The sequence below is a fragment of the Solea solea genome, chromosome 2 (assembly GCF_958295425.1).
Source record: "Solea solea chromosome 2, fSolSol10.1, whole genome shotgun sequence".
Lineage (NCBI taxonomy): Eukaryota > Metazoa > Chordata > Actinopteri > Pleuronectiformes > Soleidae > Solea > Solea solea.
Window position 1 is genome coordinate 28303452 of NC_081135.1, and position 26597 is coordinate 28330048.

A 26597-nucleotide genomic window follows, 5' to 3' on the forward strand; every position below is an offset into this window, starting at 1 on the left:
TGCAGCAACATATCTTTTCAAAGCTTGAGTCAGTAAACTATGACTATGACTTAAAGGTCAAGCTCAAACACTGTATGTATTCTGTGGTTACGCTGGCCGTCATCAACAAAGGTATTATCCAAAAACTGCCTCAGGTGCTCTCGGCTTGGACGCAGTTTTTGGAATTATGGGACACCTGAACTCATCATCTGCAATAACTGTGATATCAAACAAGTCACATCATCTTACTAAAGTGTCAGCCTGGCACGCGTGTTTATAGTTACAATAATTTTAGTATAAAGTATGCTAATGTAAAGTAAGTGTGTATGTGTGTTGGCTGTCCGACCCGGCGTATGATGAGTGCCTCATGGTGGAATGTGAAGCCTCCAAAGCTAAAGCCATGCATCGCTTTAGGCGTCATTTCTCCTGACAACGATGCTCCATTCAATTTCTCTCCCAGACTGACTGACTAACCACTTACATGTGGCATTGATGAGAACACACACGTACATGTTTAATGCTCACACACTTACTGTACAGTGTATGTGGCCACAAACATATCATGCGATCTTTCAAGGCCACTGACTTGATAGTGATACGGCTAAAATAAAATAAATAAATAGAAGAGTTCCTGCATTGCTGTTGACTGTTGAGTTACCATGTGTGTATGTGAGGGATAAGCCCATTGCTTGAAGCTCGACCTGTCACTCATGTAGACCCTGAGTTTATACTGCAAGTCTTTGAGATGAAAGAAACAAGACACTTAAATTCACACACATTCTCTTTCTCTCTTTGCTATAGACAACATTTGCCCCACTTAGGTATTAGCTCATTACACCGTCTATCTCCATGGGCATCCATTTGAAGTGCACTTCAATATAAATAATAATCACTGTAATCATTTTATACTTAACTCCTAATGCAGTCCCTCTAGTTATGAGTCATTTTAATGCCTCAGGAATATCAGTTTTCTTTTGTGTGGCCCACCTCATGCAAACATGAAAAATTACAGGTTTAATGCGGGTTTGATTAAGATTATAGCCTGCAGAAAAGGATTTGAGTCCTATTTTGAAGTTACTTCTTTCATTGAAGAAGTTCTGCCTCTGTGTATTTGAGCCTGTGTGTGAAAAAAACAACAACCTGTATACCCTTTTTTTTCTTTTCTTAGACAACGTGGTGATCTACGCAGACAAGGATGACTTTGACAAACTGAAAGCTGCTCCTCAGAAGGCCGTCAAAAGGTGAGAGATGCCTGTTGATTGACAAGCAACAATGCAACCCTGGTCCAAAATAATTTTCTGTATTAAACGTATGAGCCTTTATTGATTTCTCAGGAGAACTGTAATTATAGTAACCTGTTTGTCTCCAGATTGACCTCCAGGCATTTTTTAATCTGACAACTGACGTTTAAAAGGGATTTATATCAGTTACAAAAGTGTATTTTTAGTTTAGTTCTTGGCACAAAAGTCCACAGTGTACAACCCATGTATTTTGCTCTTTCATTTTAGTCCTAATTTGGCATTGTAACGTGATCGAGATGCCAACTTGTGTATGTGTCAGTGAATTATCGAAATATTAACTTCAACCATGCATATTTATTCATCCATTTGTGCCAATCCTAAATCTATTTGCACCTTCACTGAACATATGGGTAATATATGAATTTGTGCTGATCTTTAGTTGTGTATTATGGCTTTATTTTTCTTAGCTTCTCACCGTAATTGAACCACAGCCGAACAAGTCTGTGCAGCCGTAGCACCGTCACTACTGGCATATTTTTGTGCTTTCTTTTTTTTCCCCATGTATACGTATATATACAGTATGTGTGTCTGTGTGCACGAAGCATGTTAAAAGCAGTTGAGGTTTTCTTTTGTACTTACTGAAGCAGGCAGTCGAGAGGTTGGGGTGTGTGGGGGGGGGGAGGCACAGATGAGCCCTGAAGCCGAGCAAACACTGATGGACAGAATGGGTAGTTGTTGCAGCAGATAGGGGTATTTATTCCAGCCCTCACCTAAAACCACGACCAGCCGAAAGCACATCCTGGCAGACAACAAAAGAATGACAGTTTTCTCACCTTCATCTTTCTGCATACATCTCAACCCCCATGTGCAGACAATGCTGCTTTATAGGTGCGAGGGGCTGATGAGCAGGAGCATGAAAAGTGTGATTATGCGCAGCAGAAAAACACAGCGAGCCTTTTGTGCTCAACTGTTATGGTACTTAGAGCACACACGTGCTTAGATTGACTTAATATATGGACAGAATATGAATAAGGGAACACACACACACACACACACACATAGAGAGTGAGAGGCCTCTGCATAAATAGCAATAAACAGTGTGGTATCGCAGCATGCCAAAGGATGTGCTAACTCACTGCTCTAACTGCCAGCGTGGGTGTAAGATGTCCAGGAAACAAAGGCATTTTGTGTGTGTGTGTGTGTGTGTGTGTGTGTTGAGAAAAAGAGCGAGCGAGTGTGAAACAATGGCATTCTCTGTCAAAAAGGTGCTTTTGTGAGAAAATCCAGAGCAGGCTCGGAGAGGGTGATGATGGGTAATAAAGTGATATTATATGGTATCATGTTATAAAACACAGGGCTATTTCAGTCACTCACAGGAACAGCTTAGAAACATCAGCAGCCATGGCAACAACAAAATCCTTCATCTGCAATTCGTTTTTTAAAGTTCCCGTAAAAGTTTTGCAAAGACACGAGTCATTCTCTGTCAATTTACTGTCACTCCTCACAACTATAATGACATAGCAAGACAGTAAAAATATATACACGGCAGATAACTAGAATCAGAATTACTGTTTACATTTGTTTGATTACTTTGGTTACTTGTACATGTGGCATTAATATTCTTGAGTGCAGCAACAAAAGCCAGAGGAAAATGGAACCTTAATTGCAGAGTAATAAATATAGTAAGAAACAACAGCACATCCTCTTGTAGCATATCAGTTGTTACTTATATAGGATATCAATGTAAAACCATTAAACTGCCCAAAATCCACAGATGGTTAGAATCTAGCCTCTGTACAGTGGTGTGTGACCTCTTGAGTCACAAGACGCACACTAGGTGGGAGACCATACACATACTTAAACTGTATTCGTTTTTTTTTCCTTTTTTTGTCTGTGCAGTGAAAACGACGCATCATCAGAGAACGAGCAGCTGCTGAGCCGCAGCATCGACAGCGACGAGGAGGCTGCGTCTGAGAAACAGGGATCGGCTGACACTAACAAGCCCAACCCCAACCTGTGCCTCCTCAACCTGGGCAACAAGCCTGACCTCTGTCTGCTCTCACTGGGGCTTCTGGAGAGCGACCACGCCACCATCGCAAACGGCCATGCCAACAACATCCCGAGTCCCAACCATGTCGGAAATGTCAACCACATCACTAGCTCTAATCACATCAACAATGCGAATGCAATCAATAACAACAATAAGACCCCTGGGGTAAGGAAGATGGAAAAAGCCAACTTTAAAGATGTTAACTGGAGGAAAAAATGTGATTACGAACAGATTTTCAGTTCACTATCATCTGGATATCACAAATGTTTTTGTTTTGTTTTTTATCACTACACAGATGCTCCAGAGTCGAAGGAAAAAGATCTTGGATCTGTATACCAAAGCCTGCAATGTGACAGAGGGTAAGACCTTTTCCTCCTGCCAATACTTTCCCTTTGCCTGGTGAAGACAAACTTAATCTGAAATGTCGTTTTCAATCAAATTGAGTAAAACTGCATCTGACAGAGGTGATTACCTCACTACGCTGCGATTTTTTTCCTCCAAGTAAACAAATTTCAAACCTAAAACCGTAGTGTGCAACTTTTAAATATAAACACATGTCCGTTACATTCAAACACTGTCAAACGAGTTCACACAATGCAGATGAAGTCCATCAGCTCCACACGACTCTCTCTGTGTTTCCCAGTGTTAGATTCCGTGTGACACTGTGACATTCCCACGCTGCACACAGGAAGTAATTTGGTTAATGTCGAGACAAACGGGGGCAACAGTAACGTTGAGCTAGTAAAGTATGATGGCTGAGTATGAACAGTGAATTCTACTGCTCAAAAAACCCTGTCATTCATCAGTTTGACGGGATAAACACTGCCCAAATGCTCCCCCAGTCATGTCTGATAGTATTGCTTGACAGAGCCTGTTTTTAGATGACAAATACGGTACACAATCTCAGCTGACATAGGGCGAAAGGGGAGTACACCCTGGACAGATCACCAGTATCACTATCACAGGGCCACATATAGAGACAAACAACCATCCACTCTCACACCTAAGGTCAATTAGAGTGTCCACTTTACCTAATTGGATGTTTTTGGAATGTGGGAGGAAACCGCAGAACCCGCAGAAAACCCCACGCACACACAGGAAGAACATGCAAACTTTATGCAGAAAGGCCCTTGTTCCGACCGGCTGCAAAGCCACTAACCACTACACCAACTATGTGGCCACTAAACTGGAACTGTCTATATTCAAAATAATCTTCAGTCAGTTACATCTAACACTCTCATCCCTCTGCAGGCCTGAGCCCCACGGAGCTTCCCTTCGACTGTCTGGAGAAGACCAGCCGCATGCTGAGCTCCTCCTACAGCAGTGAGGCGGCTGTGGTGAAGACATGGAGGCACCTGGCCGAGAGTTTTGGCTTGAAGCGCGATGAGATCGGCGGCATGAGTGACGGTCTGCAGCTCTTCGAGAGGGTGAGCACGGCGGGCTACAGCATCCCCGACCTCCTGACCCGCCTCGTGCAGATCGAGAGGCTGGACGCTGTGGAGTCACTCTGCTCGGACGTGTTAGGCAGCAACGAGGTGACGGCAGTGGCTGGACGACAAGGCATCAACAGTTTTCACAGCCAGCTTGTCTGTCCATCCCCATACCCATCTCCCTCCCAACGCTGTGCCAGTGTCTAGATATGTGGTGGAGCAGAGACTTGGACACCTTACAGTATACATGTATGTAGGGACAGACACTGCTCTGACTGGGATGACTGCACATATACAGAATACATATTACACCCATCACATGAAGAAGTCAGTGGACCTTCCCAGGCTCTATTGTGTTTGCCCATCATGGAGTTTTGCTGTCAAGGATCTAGCATTGTGAAACTGTTTGCCTTAAAAAGGAATTCTGGAATACTCAACCTATGTTTATTAATGTAGTACTGACAGAAACTTTTAGAATAGGTCCAGTAGATCACCTCAGCTGCTTTGTAATGCTATAAGGCAACTGTGATCTCCATTTTGTCTTGTAAAAGTGCCTAATTTTTGACAATAACTGGACTACAGTCTCACTCTAAATTCTCATGGGACTTGAGAGATGAGTAATATTGTACATTGTAGCTATGAGACCAAATCTAAAAGAGTTTGTAAGTAATATTCACTTACACACCCACATTTATGAACCCAGGTGGAAAGAAAAATCCTGGAATTCCCCTTTAATTTCTGTCTCTCTGAGCTCTACACACATTCAGAAGGACAAAGATTACTTTCTCCTATGCAAGAACAAACCAGACTTTCGTCTCTCTCAAGCTAGCTGGTTTGATTTTGTGGTAGATGCAGCACAACGCAGAAATGATATTCAATAAAAAAAAAGAAAAGAAAGAAAAGAAGATACAGTGATGTGCAGCAGTGATAACAGAATCATAGCTGTCCTTACTCTGAACCTTCTGCTGACAGCTTGTGTCCGTATCGAGGAAGCGACCGGCTTTGACCGCATCTGCTACAGTAACGTTCTCGAGCATGCCTTTGGTTGTGCTGTCATCATGTAGGAAAGACAGTAGATACAAGCTCCCTACTTAAAATGCAATTATTACGTCCAGCTGGAAATGCTAAAACATCTCTCGGCTCAGCTTTCATCTGGTACACATTCCAACTGAACACTGAGCATTTAGGGACACCTAAATTGTATTCACCAGCAAGGCCAAAACTTAAGTCAAGGAGTAGGATTTTGCATTTTGTTTTGAATTATTTAAAGGTATCATGTTGGTGCTTCTATCTAAATGCTTAAAACTGCACTTTTGAGTGTCAACCCCATGTGATTAATGAGCACAACACTCAAAGACAATATGTAAATCTACTTTCCACTGTTTTGCCTCGCTATAACCACTTCTTCAGCAGTGATCCAATACATGACCCCCACCACCCCCTAATAATTCTTCCCCTTCTCCCTCCTTTCCCCTTTCACCCCAGTGCTGTGGTCTAGTGCTGCCGCCAGTCCTAATTATTTGGCATGTGGCTTACTGGGCCCCTAATAGGCTGAAGTGTTGTGGTTTACAGAGCGGGTGCAAAGTGCCTGTGATTTCCATCACCCAATTAAGCATTTAGAGCCACTTAACCACTGAAAGCCAAGTGGAAAAGCTGTTAAAAACCCTAGTATTAAATATGGAGAAGCCACAGCGCAGGCATGACTAACTGCCCCTGGGGTTTCTGTTCTCTGAATAGTGCAAGAATTAACCCAATCGTGGTGGAAGGATTAAAGCGCTCCTCTAGCCTATGGGACCAATATAGCAAATGAGAACAATATGACGCTGTGTGTGTTGTCCACCTCTGAAAAGTAGCTGCAGCCAAGAATTTAATGCTGCATGTTGTACGAGGGTGGCTCCGATCAGCATCAGGTTAAAGTTAGTACAAAAGCCATCATGCGGCTGATATTCATTGATACTCCATTCCGAACAGATAGTAACAGATTAAGATGCTGCGGGTTAACATCTTGATTTTTTTGTAATGGTTTAGTTTCAAAACTCAGCATTAAGCTTTCAATTTCTACTAATAACAAGTTTTCCATGACTTACTTTGATCTCATTTCTCAGGATTTTACGTCCTGTGATTGAGCTACATAGAATCAAACACATCACATGCTGCCATGTTCTTTTTCTACTGCTTTTTTCCCCTTTCCTACACTGGGGCTGGACCCCAGTACCTTAAATTAACATGCATGTTTACCAAGCATGTATTTATAATTTGCTTTTCATAACATTTCTTTGTCAAATATCAAGTTCACATCAAGTAGAACTGCTTTCTCCGGGCAGTGTTGACTTGATCAGATCCATTTCAATTCCAAACAAGTTGAAATAGTTACGTGATGTTTTTTTATGCCGTTGAACTTTTGTCAATAATGTATTTGCTGGACTGAACTGAAATGAAATGGATCCAAGCTCTGTGGGATGATTTACGGAAACTAAACATGAATTACTTACCTCAGTAGTATATACATTATAGTAGGAAATGTAAACACACACACACACACAACTTCATCACAGAACCAAAGTATAACTGTATATATAACTTATTATTGTACATAATGTATACATTAATAAAGATGTCGGAAAATGGCGACGTATTGTTATATATGTTGTGTCTTGTGATATCAGAAGTATTAGTGGTCTGGTTTTCCTTTTTCATGTATAGAAAGTCTTTACTATTAATTGGTAAAGAGTATGTGAATTGATGAATATGACATGGGGCAACACAATATAAAAAACATTCTCAAATGTCCATATATGCCAGAATACTGTACATTATTAACACTCTGGATCTCCATCGCACTTTGTTATTTACCATTTCAGTATACAGATGTTTTGGTGATATTGCTCTCTATGCATTTTACATTCAGACCTTTTATAATGTTTTTTGCATTCTGTCATTGCATGCATTTATTCAGCATGACATTTAAAATATATCTAGTTGTCAATTATATTAACTGCCTAATTTATCACTTTAAGCCTATTCATATTTTTCCAAGACACATTAATGTGTTAATTCTGATCTGCCATTGACACTCATTCATGCTTTGTTTTACTGGCAGTTGTGACATGTTGTTTTGCACAAAACATGTGTTGCTACTTTGGCAAAGTAACTTCCCTCGAGGATCAATAAAGTATCAACCATAACTTCCTCCTGAAAACAAAAAAAGAGTTGAACTCAGACTACTGAGTGTGTGATTCAAGTCATTGATTCGTTCACACAGGGACACTCACTCACTCACTCACTCACTCACTGTGTGAACAAATCAATGACATGCCTGTTTGCTCACATCTGACTGCGAGTTCAAAAGATGAATGGATCATTGAAGGAAGTGATTCAACACAAGGCTTTTTTTCCCCCCAAACAAATTATTCAAATCCTTAGCTTCTTGGGGAAACAACAATGTCTGCATAAAACCTGGTAGAAAAGGAGGTAGAGATACATCTGACATCTCACAATAAACAACTCCAGTACATAGAGACGTACACGAAGAAAGGAGTTGAATTTAACATGTTGCAAGGGAATAATGGAACAATTTCAGGTCAAAGTGAGGCATCTGTTTTATGGAGACACCAAGTGGAAAATCCCACCATTTCCGAGTTAATTCAACACTCCCATCAGTTATTATAAGTCATTAAATGTGGCACGTTAAGTGGTTCATCAAATGAATCCACATTTCATTGGGAAGAAAAATGTAGGACGAGATTAGCAAACCACAAATACATTCAGGCATTACCTCTCACTTTGAAATGCACTTTCACCTCCCTCACTCACCGGCTTGCTACTGCAAGTTCTGTGTCCAAACATTAAAAACCAGTTTCTACGAATTGTGTAGCACTTTCTGAAACACATTTTACATTACAAAGAACATTGTATTAGTGTGCAGCATGCACGGTAAGAATACGATGGGTAATAATGGAAAAAGTAGTGATCTAAACGATGATGAATGATATCCCATTACTTCCAGAGGATTAGGTCATGATAAAGTGAAAAATCTAAAAGTGAAGACTTTCTCTACATCAATATAGCACAATGATCAGTAGTTCACTGTGTGTGACTGTGTATGTGTGCTAAGATTCCCTAGTCTATAGGTGAACAACTATACGTGCATGTGCTGGCTGGGGATCTTCATTTTGAATCTTAGAATAAGACTCGTCTGGGAGTGGAGAAGCCAGCGATGCTGCTGTGGGGCATCGGGACAGCACTGAGGTCTTTCTCTCATCATGTTTCAAACTTGTACAATTGCCCACTAATGACTGAGCCAATACATATGAATGCAGAAGAATGTGTTTGTGTGTCTTCAGGGTCTGTTTTTGCGTCATAAGTGCTAAGCTTGGCTTGACTTTAAATGAGGAGGATGAAGCTACGCAGCGTGTCTTCAGGGCAAGGAGTGCCTATCATGACACTAATTCACTCCCTGCCAGTCAGTAAAACCTCTCCCTGCAACACAACTCATTCAAGTACACACTCATCCATGTAAGCTCCCTGCATACACATCAAACAACGGCAGTATTATTGTCCAGAATGCATGTCCAGCAACTCATTTCGTATCAGAACTTCAATTATATGATGACAACTGCTAGCAATCTTTGTAATTCCGCATCATAATTGCTTGAAAAAATCCCCTAAAAAGGTCACTTAAATAAATAAAATAAACATTTGTATTTTATCAGCAGAAAATGGTCTACTACATACTATACTATATACTAAAATAAGTTAAAGTTGCAATCCCAGCACCAGCAATCCCAACAGCTGTTGTTACTGCTTCCAACGCCAACTACTTTATTTACAGGTATTTTACCACAACCTCTGTCTCCTTATTGCATTACTCAATCAGCATATTTATGGATATTGCGGCTTGTCGAAACGATATACATTTGGTGGTCTGCTGCGTCAAACCCCTGTGGACTTGATTTTATGGTTTGTTGAAGTGGAGACGCTTATGTTTCCCCCTGCCAGCATCCTCCACCTACCAAATAACATTTTAATGAGGTTAACCAGCCAGACCAGAGGAGGGCGAGTCATTTTCTGAATTGTTGGTCCACTTAAAAAAACCCGCGATCATAAATCAAGATCAGCGCACAAGCGAGTTTGGGAACACAGACCAGACACCGCTCTCCTGCCTGCAGTGCAGACCAGACCTCAGTGAAGTCATGAAAGTAAATAAATCAGCAGTTCCTGAAGGAGAAATAAAGGCAATAAAGCCTTGTTAAAGTCATAGTCCAACCAATTATTTTACTGTCAGAAACTCATTCGTGTTAGTCTTAATAATAATAATAAAAAAATGCTGCTGTTCTGTTCCACTTCATTTCACCCCTAAAAGCCCAAAGGTTTGGTTTTTTATAGGCAGTTTTCTGGTGCAAATGAACTCTACAGCATCATTACTCTACACAGCAATGTTAAAAAGCTACAGATTTATTAAAAATGAATGGCAGACAAAAACAATGATATTGAATAATTCAGCAGGTTTACACTATGTATGTAGGGTAGGCAAAATTATGCCAATGCATTATGGTGACTGCATGTTGAGAATAATGACAAAACTGGTTCAGATACAGTGACAAATGCAAATTCTGCATTGGTTTAAATGATCTGTGAGATTATTTTTGAGTCTCTGGCAAATCCAAAACTAAACTATTCATTCACCAACTAGATATTTCCACAGTTTTGAGTATATTCTATTCAACGAAGGTTGTCACAGAGCAATGTCAAATACTCTGAAAACAAAGAAATGCAGTTAGTGAACTATGCGTTTAAAACATGTGTTTGTGATGTCATTCATGCTGACTGCATCATACCGAGAGGTGTTTTTAATTGTCACTGTTGAAATCTCTGTAACTGACGTCTGTCTCGCGAGTGAGAGGGACTACACAGCTTTTTTGCATCTGTTGAGCCTGGAGAAGGAGAAGATGCAGCAGATCACTGCAGAATTGTCTTTAATCAGTGCCAGGCTGGGATTAGTAAACAGAGAAACAGATTTATCAGGAAAAGTGTGGAGGAAAAAAAAAAAGGTTTAGAAAAACTCCAATGTCTGGTCTTTACAAAGTCAAATTAAAGCACTTTTTCAATGTCAATGTTTCCAGCACCTTACAGCGGTGGTAAATTGCATATTTATATGTAGACATCACATTATAAAGAAATTCTATTTTGTATAAACAACCAAAATAGTGTTTTTGTGCAGTCACAGTCACACACGCAAGATGGTTCCCGGTAGAGCAGTTTTAAATTAAGACTGTTTTACATTATTCCTCTATCTAATAAGCAAACTATTCATTCAGACACATACCAGACTACACTGTGAGGTGTCCTTAACTGCAGTGTGTATCGTGGGTCAGGTTTTTAGGCCTTGTATTAGAAATAGGTTTTATAATAAAAAATAATGGTCATCATTGTTTTTTTTAACATGGCTTCCTCATGCAGTTTGTTCCCTTGTGGATCATAAAACCTGTTGTTACCATTTGATATCATCCAGATGTGACAAAATTCACAACAGCCTCAATGAGAGACAAATGTAAATACTCTACTTGCTGCAGCCAACAAAACCCTACCTAATCTATAACATAATCTCCTTTGCTTGGCTGTTTACAGATGGTGAAGCAGTAAAAAAGTAATCGAGTAAAGAATTTAAGGTAGGCTAAAGGCTAAAACTTAATCAGGCTGACATGCTTGATTTATGTCCTGGTAATCTTGATTCATCCACTCTGGAGAATAAAATTATCCTACTTATAGGATAACAGCATAATAACTTTTTTAAAGGGCAGTAAAAGTAACATTTTCCAGTAATTTTGACCCTTGGTTTTTTGCATTGTGTTCTGGTGACTGCCACGAAATAACAGAAGTGGTTAAAACCCAAAACCAACCGGAGTAATTTGGGGTAATAACATTCCTTATTAAATGGGCTAAACTATAGGCTACAGCTCATTCCTGAACCTTAATCGCAGCAGACCATAGGCCATAAGTCCAGGAGGCTTCTACACAGTTCAAAACAAGTAAACACAATAAAGAGACTATATATGGCTAAGCCTGTTTGGGTGCAAGATGCAGTAAATGTTTTAATTTCTTTCTACTTTTAATCATCAATTCTTTAAATCGTACTCATTTTTGAACAATGCCACCATGTGAGTCCTCGTCCACCAGTGGGACTACTGTATCATATTAACAGATGTAAACAGTTTCCATACGTCTGCAATCACGCAACAATTTACTTCAACTCAAACATCTAAAACAGGTTGTATTTATTTTGGCAGAACGTTTCAGTTCAAACATCTTTGTTCTTGAATGTTGTGTCCAGGTTTAAAAAGCTTTAGATTAAACACCGTCACACTGCGTCTCTGTAAGTAAATATAAATACATTTAAATGTTTACCTTAAACTTTAATCAAGTGTGTTTAGACACAGCTTGATATAAATGTAAATGCACCATTAAGCACATGTGATCATTATGTGCCAGACCAATTTGAAAATGATATACAAGTCATAATTTTGATCTCAGTAGTGATACCAATGATGCATTCATGTGTGAAACCTGTGTGTGAAAATAGTTAGTAACATAAACCGTGTTCCATCAAACTTGCACCTAAAGTTGATTTTATTTACAATAAGGTTTATTATACATGTTCAAGTTATTCAACAGCCTTGCAGCATACACGCACACTGCAGTGTGCAGTACAATCTACAATAAATGTGATCAAAGTCACCACATTTGCCAAATCCTTCATCTCATTATACTGAATCTATGACCGGAATAAAATGAGAAGTTAATTTAATAATTCATATGCTCGTGGGTGCACCCGTTTCAAATCCAGACAAATCGAGAACTTCTAAATACTTTTCTATAAGAATGTTATAAAAATTGGTTGTAATTGTTTCAGTCCCTTCAATCTCCTACATCAACCAAAAACGAGTGTGTCCCATACTGAGGCCATTACTCCCATCAACCTACCCATGCAAACAAATAAGACATGATTATAAAAAACATATGGATTTCACAGGCAGTCCACTCTTAATGTTCTTTGGTTCTTTTTTGTTTATTGTCATTAAAAAAGCTCTACAGTCACAGCCTGTCTTCCTCAGTGCACATGAGACACCCATTAAGTCCACTGGCAAGCATGACACTCATTTTCTAAGGGTCCTTTATCGCAGAAAAAGCCAAAACATCACATTAGCACAGTGGAACACACAAAAACAGAGGAGAGTGCAAAACATAAACAATATTAACAAAGCATTTCTGACATAAAAAAGAACTTCAAAAACACATCACAACACAAATAAAGAAAGTGGGTCTGCATGTGTTGCTTGAGGTAAAACAGGATGGAGAACTGAAGCGCTACACGGTGGGAAAACACAATAATTCCAGTTAGAGCAGAAATGGCAGACTCCAGAAAATATAAGACTGAAGAAATCTGACCTTTTTAAAAAGACCCTGAAGAATCCAGCGGGAGGAACAGAACGGTTCTGCATGTGTGTGTCTGCGTGCATTTTTATTTCAGGTTGTGGAGAATGGAGCAGAGGTTGAGGCAGAGGAAAGTATGTTTGTGACTGGTTTTGTGATAAAGCTCTTGTATCTGCAGGCGGAGAGAGGACACCTCAAACAGTCGACGGTTCTTCCTGCAGAAAATGAGATGAAAACCAAATGGTTTCTTGTCAGTCTGAAGATATAAATAATGAAATAAACTAATCCCCAATAATTAATCACACTTGTCTGGTCTCCTGTCAACAGAAGGTAGACAAATTAGGTTTCTTTTAACATGGCTTTTAGCACAACATTTATATGCGAGTAGAGAATTAACATTTAAGTGATAAATATGAACATATTTACTACTACTACTTAATAGTTAACAGTATGCTGAGCATGTAATAAGTGTAGCACTCTATGTTTCTAATGTGAAGTTCTACATCCCACTGAACAACTGACAAATATTACATGAACAAAAACTGTATTGCTCAGGTTGCTAAACTACATCACATGTTATGTGAAATGTGGCAAACGTGACACAAAGATACTTTACAGACTGAAAGCCTCAGCTGACATTATTAACAGGTTATTAAGACAAAACCCTGATAGTTTCCCTTCATTCCAGTTCCCACATTGTGCACCGAGCTAAAATAATGACTTGCCTTGCATTCGAAGTGTTACTTCCTTTCACAGCAGATTTCTTTCCACATGTTCTGTTCCATCTTTGATCAGGTTTCCTTCCCTCAGCACGCTTGTAAAACCAAATTACGACCACACGTCGGACTTCGTCCTCTAGAAAATCTCCAGAGTGCTGAACCTGCCCTTTGCCATTTTTTTTTTAATGAGGTGAATTAAACAAACCCATGTTGGACTTGTGCCTGGGAGATTGTTGTCAACTTTGGTTGATGTTGGCCAGTGGTTACCGTTAGTGTTTTAAAGCACGGCAATCAAACACACTTTAAATGATGATTACGTGTGAGGTAGGAGTCAGGGTAATAGGCCACCAACCACTGGGAATTTTTTTTTTTAATGTTTCACATTTCAAACAGTAGCCTTCTCACCTGAAGTGTAAAAACTTTACCAGACTTTTCAATTTAGTGCAATCACATCAGCCTTAGCTGACTACAGTCTTGTTTCCTTACTGAATTATTTTACCCTTCCAGGCATCGAGCTATGGTATTAGGTATCAATAGTAAGGTTAAGTAAGTTTAGTAATGTTAGTCCACACAAACCTAAGGTAAGATACAAGTGCACATTGTATATTATGTCAATGCACATGTATATGGAACCAGTGATCAGCACACACAGATCAGTGGAATTGACAGTATGCTGATCACTGTGCGTACCTGTTCCTGGAGAGCTTCTGCAAAAGGATAGTGAGCTTTTCCAGAGATGGGAGATCCAAGCGAGGATGGTTTATGAGCTGGGTGGCTGTTTGGAAAAACTCCTCACTGCTACATGCCTCCAGGAAGGGATTTAGGTAGCCTAGAAGCATGCAAACGGAGCAAAGAAAGCACAATTTTGTCCAAACAATTTTGTTGATCAACACCACATTTTTTAGCCAATATTAAAACTTCTGCAGAGATGGTAACAATCAACTTCTTTCTTGTCATACTTTTGGAAATTTGCATAAAAATGTCAAATACATGGACACACAAACAAACCATGAAAACACTTTAAACATCAAACTGAGCGAGACAAGGACACAGATGCCGGTCAGAAGGAGTCTGTGATGATTATATTTGGAAGAGCATCCATATTGTCACTGTTAACTCTGACCTTTTCTTCATCAAACAAAAACCTCACACACAGGGAGATGAAAAGGAGAGGACATTAACATTGGTCCACACAGAGGGAAGCGGCACATTTCTTCAATTAATAGAAGCAAATGTCAACTTATGAAAGCCTAAAATTACTCAGTTCCTAGTAAACAAACATTTGTTTCTACTTAAGACACATTCCTGCTCTTTCAAAAAAGCAGCTCTTCACTGTCTTCGACTACACATGTGGATGAAGGAATAAAATCTGAGGGACTTTTTTTTTTTTTGCTTGGTGCTGCGGTTGTGCTGGTATCAAATCACAGATGAATGGATGTGGAAAAAAAGGATCATGTGCAGATAAGAAAGTATACAACAGGATCTGATAAAATTATGAGGAACTGGACAAAACAAAACTGCTCAACTATGTACCTATAGCTAAATAAAATCCTTTATATTAGTGGTTAAGTGCTGCATTGAGTAATTTTGCTCAGATTAAGTGATGATTTTTCTTTAAAAAGCTAGACAGGCTGATAACAATATGACATTTTTGCAATGCTTATGATCGGCTTATTTTCAAATGCAATGTTCAAATACAATCCCCATGTATAATTTGATTAATTTTTAATTTTCTTCCAAAGCATGAATGTTTTATTATGCTTTATATCATATTAGGATCGGGAGCATGGCGCGCTTCACGTCTTCTGAACTTCATTATTTTAATAAGTGCTAAATTTTGCACACATAATTATACACGAATCCTTATGCATTTTTTATGAACAACATACTGTAGGTGCTGTAGGAGCAACCAAAAACACTATGACTTAGTATAGTATCAGCAAAAACTGCTTTACAATGGCAGGTTTGGAAAAACCTGGAACACATACACAGAAAGTAGATCCACATGTGTCCATGAATCTGATGTATGCAGTTTTTAAGCTTATGTATTCGTACTTGATGTTTACCAGACATCAGTCAAATCAGTCAACACATTTAGTGTGTGTGCGTGTAAGTGGCATTTCGTGCCAATTATGAAATGTGTTACAAGTATGTGGCTGAACTTTATACAAGCCGTCAAGTTGTCATAGCATGACCTCAGACATCCTGTCTGTATGTGTTCTTTGTGTAAAACTGGCAGTATTCAGGTGGAAGCCTTTTGCCCCCACATCGTCACACCGTTAATGTCTCCCCTCATTACTGCTTATAATAAGAAAGTCTTCCTAGACTGAAACCTCTCAACTACATACACACGTACTGTAGAGCTCTGGCCTCAGTTGCCTCTGGCATATGGCTCTGCTGTTTATGAGCATATAGCAGCCGTAAATGATAAGGTTCATAACCCTGCCAAACTTGCTGGTCACTTCAACTGTTCCTTCTCCCTTCAGTCAAAACTTGTCTTGTGGAAGTCCAAGGTCTAATGCCCACATTCTCAAAATCTGCTGCCTGACCATTGCTTACGACTGATGTGAGTTTAGACAAACCATTGAGATGTGGTTTTGCAGCAAGGTGGAGATCCTACAAGAGGGGCTGGTTTTAATAAAGGTAAATAGTGATGGTAAAGGCAGTCTATTAATCTGAGTGATTGCAGAAGCTTTCAAAGCTACGTCAACCACAACTGATTTTTCAGACAACGCTAACCGTGCAACTTTAAGGTCACAGGTACGGTGTTATTGAAGCATGAACTGATGAGGGAAATGCCAGAGTCTGACTACCGCATTGACTTTAACAGTGTGATTGTACTTGTGATTTGTGAATAAAATTGTATTTGACAGGTGAAAAAAAAGAAAAAAATGTTTTGTAGTTGAGGGCCACACAGTTGGTGTAGTGTTTAGCACGCATGCCTTTGCAGCAAGAAGACCGGGGTTCCCGACCCGGTCGGAACAAGGGCCTTCTTGCATGGAGTTTGCACAGATCAACAACATATCTGTGGGGAGCCTGGACGCCAAACATAATCATTTGTGTTCAGATGCAATAAACAGTCGAATGTTAGTTGTCTGACTGAAATCTATAAATGATGATAGACTTTGCACAGCAGCCATTTTGGCAAGCTTTAGCATGTTTTTTGCAGAAAAAGCACAGGTTTTACTAATTACACCAACAATGACTGCTCAGTTCATGTAAGTCAGGACAGCGTGTCAGTGAGCCAGCATGCGCTCAGCAACTATGGAAGCTAAACAGAACTCAGCCATCAGTAAATCCATTATTTACAACTGTGATTTTCCTATCGTGACCTGTCAGAATGCAGCTGTGTAAAGGGGCCATTTACTTATTTTAACTTGAATGTTTATTCACCCTTATGAGTTTTTCATCCAATATAAAAAAGAAAAGAAAAGAGGAGAGACTGCTCATCACCTTTTTTGCAGTGTACCTAACTGAAAGATGTGAGTTCTAAACGATAGCCATCCAAAATATACTTACGGGACTGTTCAGTTAGCTGCATCAGGATGTCTGTGGGTGTGTGTAAACCCGCACGGCCAGCCTGTAACACCATCAGCAGCACACACACTCCTTCATAATAGATAAACAGGCCTCTGCTCTCCTCAGACATCAGCTCAGTATGGAGGCTGTCCAGAGCCTTGGCCAGCACGTCAGCTAGAGACAAGATAGAAAGGCATGTATGAACATAGTGATAATTGATTGTGCTTTTACTGTTTAATAACTTTTCATCTTACTGTGATGTTTTACACTTTTAAATGAAGCGAGTTAGGAATATACGCTTTTTGAGACAGCTCACCCTTGTCCCATACAGGACAGTTTTCATTTGGTGTTGTACCTGTTCTGCAAAAGGAAAATGATTCGCCCACCTAAGCTTTCCCATGTTAACCCAAGATGTGTTTCATTTCTTTCTCAAACTCCACATTATACAGTTCTTTGGTTTAATGCCTGCCATTCTTCTACAGTCCACTTTTGAAGTCCAACATCTATCATGCATGCTGAATTCAAAGATCTGATCTGTGATCAATGCACATTTCTGAAAGTGTTCAATTTATATAACCTGACATGGGGATAATAGCTTTCTTTTGGTTGTTTTGAACTGAGCTGGGTTCTCTTCAACTTGGAACTGTATTTATAATGTGTAAAGCACATAAGAGGGATAAGAAACATCTCACCATTCTGACTAATTTGGGTCTACATCGATACAGACAAGGGAGAGAGCAGACCTGGTAGGCAGATGGGACAGAAAAACAGACTTCAGAGGAAAGACAGCTCTGAAGTCTTGGCATCAGATGGAAGGTCAGGTTAGAGGGGAGTTTATGTCAGGATATATTTTTAAAATGAGCTTCTGATTGGAGCTGATGGGGATTTTTCTCTGTTCTTTTTCCCAAGCTGCAAATGCTGCTGATGCCTTTCCTCTTGTTATCAGTGTAATTACTAGTGTTGCCTTTGCTGGTTAATGTAGCTCCACTGCTCATTTTGCTATGGTTACAAACCAAAGTACTAAAGAAGTTTCCCTCACTCATGGCAGGTGAGGTAAACAAGTACACCTTCACCTAGTGTACTTTTTTCCTCAAATATTTCATCATCATGCCAGGAACAAAAGTGGAAGATCACAAACACACAAATACGATATATATTCTGTAAAACGGCCCGTTGATGATTATAAAATGACATTTATAAACAAAGCCTGCAGCCTATTAATGGAATTTGCAATTGTTGTCATCATTAATGAATGAATGCTGTGATTTTTTTCACAAAATGTAGTGTGAATAGTTATCATTAAGTCGATAAAACGAGCAGTTATAAGTCTGGTGTCTCATCAAGCCTTGGAGTACTTCAGCACACCATAAGTGAAACTTTAATGGACATTCAGATCTCAATAAGCAGCTGCAATAAAAGAATGATAAAAAATATTGGCCACTTTGCACTAATGAAATATGGGGCTTGATGTTATTGTCAGTTTTCTATCGTTTTCCGATTGATTATTTTAGGCAACAATACAATTTGAAAATCTTTAAGTTTTAGACTGCCGAGTGGTCAAAACAAGCAATTCTTTTTTGGACACTACAAATTTTTTCATAATATATTGATTGTAAAAGCAATTCCATTCTTTGCGGTTTCATTACTCTATGGGGACATCATTTAAAGACATACACCTACGATCTTTCTTGAATCCACAATTTAACACCGCTTTGTACTTACGAAACATAATGCCAAACATTCAATACAGTGTGTCCATGTGTGTCATAAGTAATAATACCTTGCGTGACAGTGCGGAGGATAATGAGGATGGAAAGAATGCAGGTGTGAGGACAGGGGCTGCGGTAAAGAGGCCGGTTCTTGAGGGATCCAGCTGTTTCACTGTGGTATAGATCTTCACAGTGTAGTGATGTTGACTGGCCTGCTGGTTTTGACACTTCTTCTCCGATCCACTGCAGTGTGGCAGAAAGAGCCACATTCTGTGCAAAATACACACATAAATGCACACATTTACAACTGTGGCAAAAATTCCTTTTAAAAAAATAAAATGATATGCCTAAACTGAGCTCCACTGTCGGCAATAAACAGCATGCTCTCTCTCTGTCAGCTATCCCCTCAGACTTTACAGAACATCTTCCTTCCTCCATTTATGTATTGTAGCCCTAATATTGGTTGTTTTTTGTCTTTAAAGTGAACACACATTGCAACAATAAGGGAGCATGTGATTCCAGTTACAGATAAAGCATGTCACTGAGCAGAAATGACATGACTGACAAACAAACACAGTGGGGCTAAGCTCCCTGCAGCAGTGCTGGTGAGGAGGTCTGCAGCTTTAGAAGCAGAAGGAAAAGTGGCTCAGTGCAGTGGAGTGAAGCCTGGAGCATAGCCCGTAGCGGGAGTTGAGAGTTAAGACAATGATCTGAAGGTAAGGGTTATGGGCTGAACGCTAGCATGTGGTGTTCTAGATAAAATGAAGATTGCGGCAAATTACGAAGTCAATAATGTGGTTATGGGTATCGGAACAAGACTGTCTAATCACTGTCACCGCTTCAGCCAGCGGTGGCTGATGCATTGCATCTGTTATGGGGGGATGCTAAAGGGCTTCTAGCCATGTGGCTGTATTATGGAGTGGAACACAAATCCTTATCAAAAACCATAACACAGGAACAGCCGGTTCTCATGTAGACTCAGTTCAAAACACAGAGACAGGCATAACCACGCTTCACAACTGCACCCATGATGGGACTCGACAGGACCACCAGACAACGATAAATTGAATCCCCTCCTTAAAGTGGATGTGTGCCTCTAAGGGAAAACTGTGTTTTGTTGGGTTTCTGTGGCATGACGATGTGAAAGTGACCCAGCAGCTTCTGCTAGGTAAAACAACTAAGAAAGACGCAGGTCAAAGAATTAACACCATTTCAAACCGACTCTTCTCTTGATTGCCACTCCATTTAGCAAAGAACAAAAGCTTGCTTCTCACTCGGTTTTAAGGAAGATCTCGTAACGTAGCCACATACAGGTAACTGTGTTCATCAAGATGCCTACGTATTAGGGCCGTTATGAGTTTTGCTTTCAATGTTGTGTTTCAATTTCACACACACACACACACACACACACACACACATATGTAGGATTTTGTCCCTGCATGTATGCATAAATTGACGATAAATACTTACTAAAGGGTCTTGTGAAATAGATATAGATATATATACATATATATAGTAATATAGAAAGGTGGATATACATTTAATGTATTCCAGCGCTGCAACAGCTTTCTGTAGCAACAGAAATAATCATGTCTTTACTTGTGTGCCATGGTCCATGTGTCTCAAAGCCCAATGGATAAGGCGGAGAAGGCTGAGGAGGAGATCTGGTTCTGACTCATGAGTGTGATGAAGCTCATCTGCTAATAACGGCAGCATCTGAGGGAAAAAAGATAACTTAATAGTATAATTAAGTCATATTATCATGACTACAATATATCAAAGATCAGTGTAAAGCTGAAACAAAGGCGCCACCTTGAGGCATCTGTTGTTGAGCACAACTTCCGGCGGCAGACACTGGCCTACACCTCTCTTCTCATTTCCTTCAACTGATGAGAATGTCTGTCCATCAAGTACCCAGTCCAGTAAAAGGGCCAGGAGCTTTAATGAGGTGGGACTGGAGCTGCTCTAAAAGAAGGAGGGTGAAATAAATAGTCAAAATCAGTATTGCTAAATCTGTCATCTGCAATCTTCTTTATTACAAACAATAAAGTATAGCCACATAAAGATTATGGCTGTGGTTATTTTAATTACACTGTTAACTGCTGTTAGGTCAGCTGAATAATTAAAACTTTATCTATTTACAGTCAAGCCAAAGGAAATATTAGAAGTCTTTGAACAAGTCGGGAACCTAACTGGCTGAAAGTTAGCGAGCAGTGTCCAGTCTGAAAGTGTCTGGGTCTTATTATCTGTCCAATATGTGCCAATAAGGGACATTTTTATGTGTTACCTTTTTTTTTTTTTTTTTTTTTTTAAATAAACACAAGAGAGAGTGAGAGAACACCTTGCAGAAGGGTTTTCCAGAGGCAGCACTTCTTTCCTTTTTTGACAGTTTAATATTCCCAACATCTCTCTGACAGGCTCTTGGTGCTGTGCTGTGTTCGTATTTTCTCTGAAAAATATTAATACATTTATGAAGAATCTGTTTAAAACTTCAACCAAGAATATGTACGTCTGAGAGTATGTATTGGAAAAATAAAACTGTACTACCTCACTTATCTTCTCTTAGAAGAATCTCTTCATGTTGATTGTTTAGTTTATGTCTGTTGATTGTTTATTTATGTTTACTTATGTAACTGCCTGTTTGCACCGTGGGTCTGAGAGGACTGCAATTTCATCTGTGCTGTATGTCGTACATATAGTACATTTGACAAATAAACTACTTGAACTTGAACTTGAACTTGAAAATAGACTGCAATTTGGCAAAAATGACATTACCTGCAGGTTCTCAAGTCGAGTCTGTACCCTCTTGGACTGGCTCTCCAACTTCTTATTCTGTTCACTGATCTCAGTCAACTGCACATTTAGAAAACATTTAGTGAATATAAATTTGTATGCAAGACCAGAGGATATAAAATGATTCAAATCAAAAATCAGTTCAGTGATTACAAGCAAAAGACTTAACAAATCTTAACATTAAAAGAAGACTTGACTCAGTGGGCCTAGATCAATGTGTTATTGTTACCATTATAATTACTATTATAATTGTATAATTTAAAAAAAAGTCGTTGCAGTTTAGAAAAGTGCATAATCATGAATGCCCAATTTCCATTATTAATAATAAAGAAATCCAAATAAGAGAGGGTTATCTTGTATTGCCCTCTAGTGGTCCAAGTAAGTAATTGCTCTCTTGAACACACTGATACATAATTAGAGATTTTACTTTTATTTATTTATTTAAAAGTAGTCATCAACACAACAAGAAGTAAACACTTCTCACCTGTTTCTTCATGTTTTCATTCAAATTCTTAATGGTGTCAAAGTTGGATTTGAGCCTCCTGTTCTCTTTGTTCTTCTGTTGAAGAAGATCCTTCAGCTGACAAAGCTCCTGGTGGTGTTTCTAATGACACATAAGGCTAGATTAGTACCTAAAATCAAAATGTCTACAGTCAAGGGCAGAGGTAAGTGTAGTATACACCTAAAACTTCCTACAAGAACATGTTGAAGGAAAGGGAATACTTTATATAAAGTTCATTAGGGTGAATGTGACCAGGTTGTGTGTCTGACCTCCTCTACAGCCAGTATGCGAGTATGGAGAATCTCTTCCAGCCCAGACAGCCTCCTAAAAGCTTCCTCCTGTTGTTTCAGCCTCCTTTCTCGTTCATGCAGCTCCCTCTCCCACTGTTGCTGGCTTTGTCGTTCTGTCTGTACGCACACACACACACACACACACACACTTATTCTCCTATAATTTGTTGACAACACTCCCTCTCTAACCAAACTAATCTCTGAGCCTGAAATGCAAAATGACTCATTACAATCGCACTTAAGTTTTGCCCCATCTTGATGTACCAATAAACGTAATAACTACAGTGGTTCTGCACTCTTACCTTTAGCTGTTCATATATGGTCATCATTTCCTGGTAAACGTTGACAAATACTGACGACGAAGAGCAGCATGAGTCAGGGAATTGGTGAGTTTTCTGTGTCTCTCTGTCTGCTTCAGTACCATGGGATCCAGGGCTATTATTATCCAGACAGGAGGGCAGAGTCACATCTAATCAAGCAGAAGTACAGTACAAATATTACTAATTATCTTCTGCATTCACAGCAGAGGTCGTGAATAAAAGCAGAGGATCATAAGTGCAGTTCAAACGTTGTAATTATCTTCTGCATTTACAACAGAGGCTGTGAATAAAAGTCAGAGATCAGAGCAATAACATGAACGTTAGAAAATAAAGTGCAAGATTTATTCCCTAAGACTTTAATATATTAAATTCTTATAAAGATTTAAAAAAGACCATTTTCCCTCAGGAAATTATGGCTGGAGCTGCTACTTTAGGTTTTATGTAAAGATGGTCAATGATTGATTTCGCTGCAGTGCAGAGATGACTTGAGACATGCTCACCTGTCTCTGTGCACGGCACCTGAGAGTCCTGAAGTGGAGCAACTGCAAAGTCTCTTCTCTGCAGAACATGATCAATACTAAACCTAATATGTTACAAATTAAACATATTACTCATCACAAAAATGTAAAATTGTACCTGCAGCAGTAATAATTACACACACTTACTGTTTGGGGTGGGCAGTAACTGCTTTGAAGAGCTCATTTAAAGCTTTGCTGAAGCATTTCAGTTCTCTCCTTGGTCGCCTTGATGTGTGGGCCAAAATCAGCCTTTGTACTGCTTCTAAAACAGTAAACATGATGCAGTGTGAGACACAATGGACTTTTCCATGAAAATCAATTAGAAGTGAACTAAGCCCAAGGAGTGGTGCCTGGTTACATGTCACTTAAAACATTCCCTGCTCTGATTTGTTAACACAAGATGACTTCAACATCGACATGGATAAAAACCTGCAAATAAGCCAGACTAGAAAAAAGTAAGGAAAAGTGTGATGCTTTAAGAGTTAAGAGTTTACAAATATGAATGAATGTGATGTAATGATGTCAACACAATCACCATGTGAGGGCTCACGTGTGGTAAACCTACCGCCATCCGTTCCTGAGGGACTGTCTTCTGAAGAAGATGGTATCTACAACAAAAACAATACATCAATGCATCAATGAAGGGTGTACACTGTATATAATGTAAATACTTTTGATACTTTTTCACATGCTTTTATATTCCTGTTATACATTTAATTATTTCGCTGTCTACTGCTCAATCTTGCCTGCTTGCCTGTCCATTGCAGTGTCAACACACAGAGATGAACAACCATTCACTCTTACAGCTATAAAATGTTAGAAAACATTGAAGAATGTTGAATGATGTTTCACAAACCTTGATATAATGATGTTCTCAAATGTTAACCAAAATTATTCATCACTTGTAATGACTTCTTTATTATATGAAGTAAATATACCAGAAAATACTCATATGTAAGGAGCTGAAAAAATCAGAGAACTAAAATGTGAGCGTTTAATTTAAAACGCTCAAATAGTTGTCAATTAATTTAGTAATCGATTCATCGTTACAGCCCCTATACATGGCCTTCTTCTGCTGTAAAGTAAATTTTGTGGATGTGGGATGAATAAAGTGGCTTTTCCTGAAACAAAAATTACACGTTTGTTATTCTAGGGAAGCTAAACGACAACATGTGGGCGGAGCAAATGTGCAGTTTAGCTGTTTGTTTGTTTGTTTGTTTTATAAAATAAAAAATATAGTAGTATAATATAGTAAACAGACAACAGAGTGGCGCTACCGATATAAAAACAAAATGCGAGAGGTTAGCATTAGCACTTTCTCGTTGTAGGACATTATCTCGACCGGACCAGTGAGTGACGGTGACTTGAACTGTAGTTTATTGTTACAATGAATGGTTCCCAGACAAGCCGACAACTTTCTTAAACTCATACCTGTTTCCTCCTCTCCAAATATTTCTGCTCAAGCCTCACCACTGCATCAGTCACGTCGACCTCGGTGTCGTTAAACTGAACATTCATAGTAAACGCAGCTGTCAAAAATCAGGCTTGATTAACTGTACAATAACTGTAGCTACCAACCACGCTATCAACAAAATAAAACGAACTTCCGGGTTAGACTTTCAGATTAAAGTTTTCCTGAAAATTAGACGGAGGCGGATCTCAGTGGCTTATATACTTATACTGAAGTAAACACACAACTGAAATAGTAATTTTTTTATAGGATAGCATAGGGCTAACTCCTTACCACACACTAGCAATTTCAGCTAACACGTGTGAACGAGATGATGCTAAGTTCTAAATGTCATTTAGGGGATGAGAAATGAGAAATGTCAATCTCCAAAGTGTTGGCAAATGTTCTGCTCTGATTTTGTAGCCTTGCCCTAAAGTTAGTCTCTGCTTAACTGTTGTGGACTTGTCTACAGATCTCATTTTCTCTCCCTGCAGCCTTCCAACACCTACTGCTACAGTTATAAGTAGAAGCCTTAAAATGCTTAATCTAATTTACCCAAATATTCATCAGTTTACAAGACAAAAATAATTGAATTTGACGTTCTCGGTATCAGTAACCTGACCTCTAAACTTTTGGGAAACCATGCAATAGATTGCAAGCTCTTTGCATGACCCAGCAGAATAAATATTTGAGCAATTCTATTAGACCATCTGTCTAACCACATCCATCTGCTTTTGTTACTCGGCCCATCATGGTATGCATTTATCTTCCTCCAAAACAAGTCATTAGAGTGAACATGTAAATCACTTGTAGACAAAGTGAAGCATTTGGTCAAATTGAGGTCAAGCATTTTCAGGTGTCTGCTTTGTCAACAACAACATCTTGCTGAATGCATGAGAAGCTCTGAATTGTGAAACCTCTGCCTCTTGCAGATGTCACAATGACATCATTGGGTGTTGTAAGGCTGCAGGGACACAGACAATGAGATCCGAGGACAGGAGAGTGGAATTAATTTCATGCTTAGCGAAATCAGGGTTTAAACAGATACACTTTGGTGAGGCTACAGAATCAGACACAACTTTGTTGGGCAACTGGGAGATTTGCAGTTTTTCATGCAGCCAACTAAGACATTGGGGTTTGCATCATCCCAAATGGCTAGTAAACTGAGGGACAAGTGAGTGGATATCTGATTTTTGCACAGATCTACAGGACACAAAGCTTGGTGTTCTGATACTGACTTGTGACAGGGGTAGCATGGCAAACTGTCAGCGTAGAACGGGAAAGGCAGGTAGAGATTGGGGAGGGCATCCATCAGTGGGCCCTGACTGGATGTGAAAAGGCCAGTCACACTTGACCAGGTGAGCTATCTGAGGGGTTTTGTAATTTATTTGACTTATCAAATTCTATCTTCTTTTGAAGAGTTGATGAAGGCTGCAGCAGATGGGCTCCATGTTGGACACCACAACCTGGTGAAGTCCAGTCCTGGATGGCTGCAATGAGGACCTTGCCCAAGGTTAATCGACCCTTCTACGATGATGCCTTTTTTGCCACGGGATGTCTTCAGGTACTCTTTGTTTAATCCATATTTACTACCAAACTGTACACATGCCTCAATGGCTGCTATCACTCTGCTCAACAGGACATAGG

The 26597-nt window shown here is 39.4% G+C and overlaps 2 protein-coding genes across 4 annotated transcripts in view; one reads left to right on the forward strand and one right to left on the reverse strand.

Annotated features, from left to right (window-relative positions):
• The window catches only part of edar (ectodysplasin A receptor), a 31654-nt gene extending 24325 nt beyond the window's left edge, over positions 1-7329 (forward strand). Inside the window, exons 9-12 of the mRNA XM_058622171.1 lie at positions 1148-1220; positions 3120-3435; positions 3566-3629; positions 4522-7329. Coding sequence (XP_058478154.1) covers positions 1148-1220; positions 3120-3435; positions 3566-3629; positions 4522-4907 — 839 coding nt within the window. The 3' untranslated portion in view covers positions 4908-7329. The remainder of the gene's footprint in view (positions 1-1147; positions 1221-3119; positions 3436-3565; positions 3630-4521) is intronic.
• Positions 1740-25122, reverse strand: LOC131449894 (coiled-coil domain-containing protein 138-like). Of its 3 annotated transcripts, XR_009234880.1 has the most exons (16): positions 24932-25120; positions 24066-24108; positions 23648-23762; positions 23483-23565; positions 22965-23131; positions 22642-22779; positions 22355-22474; positions 21853-21930; positions 21419-21526; positions 20890-21042; positions 20677-20793; positions 19149-19347; positions 17369-17542; positions 14540-14678; positions 13146-13345; positions 12381-13064 (listed from the first exon to the last, which is right to left on the reverse strand). XR_009234880.1 is itself a non-coding variant. In XM_058622168.1 (15 exons), the coding sequence occupies exons 1-15, from the start codon at positions 25016-25018 to the stop codon at positions 1827-1829; spliced, it is 1914 nt and encodes a 637-aa protein (XP_058478151.1). In that variant the 5' UTR covers positions 25019-25122; the 3' UTR covers positions 1740-1826. The 3 variants fall into 3 exon arrangements, 2 of the variants coding, with proteins under 2 accessions (XP_058478151.1, XP_058478152.1); XM_058622168.1 differs by lacking the exons at positions 12381-13064; positions 13146-13345 and adding an exon at positions 1740-2019 and having other exon boundaries at positions 24932-25122; XM_058622169.1 differs by having other exon boundaries at positions 12381-13345.
• Positions 25123-26597: the final 1475 nt, after the last annotated feature.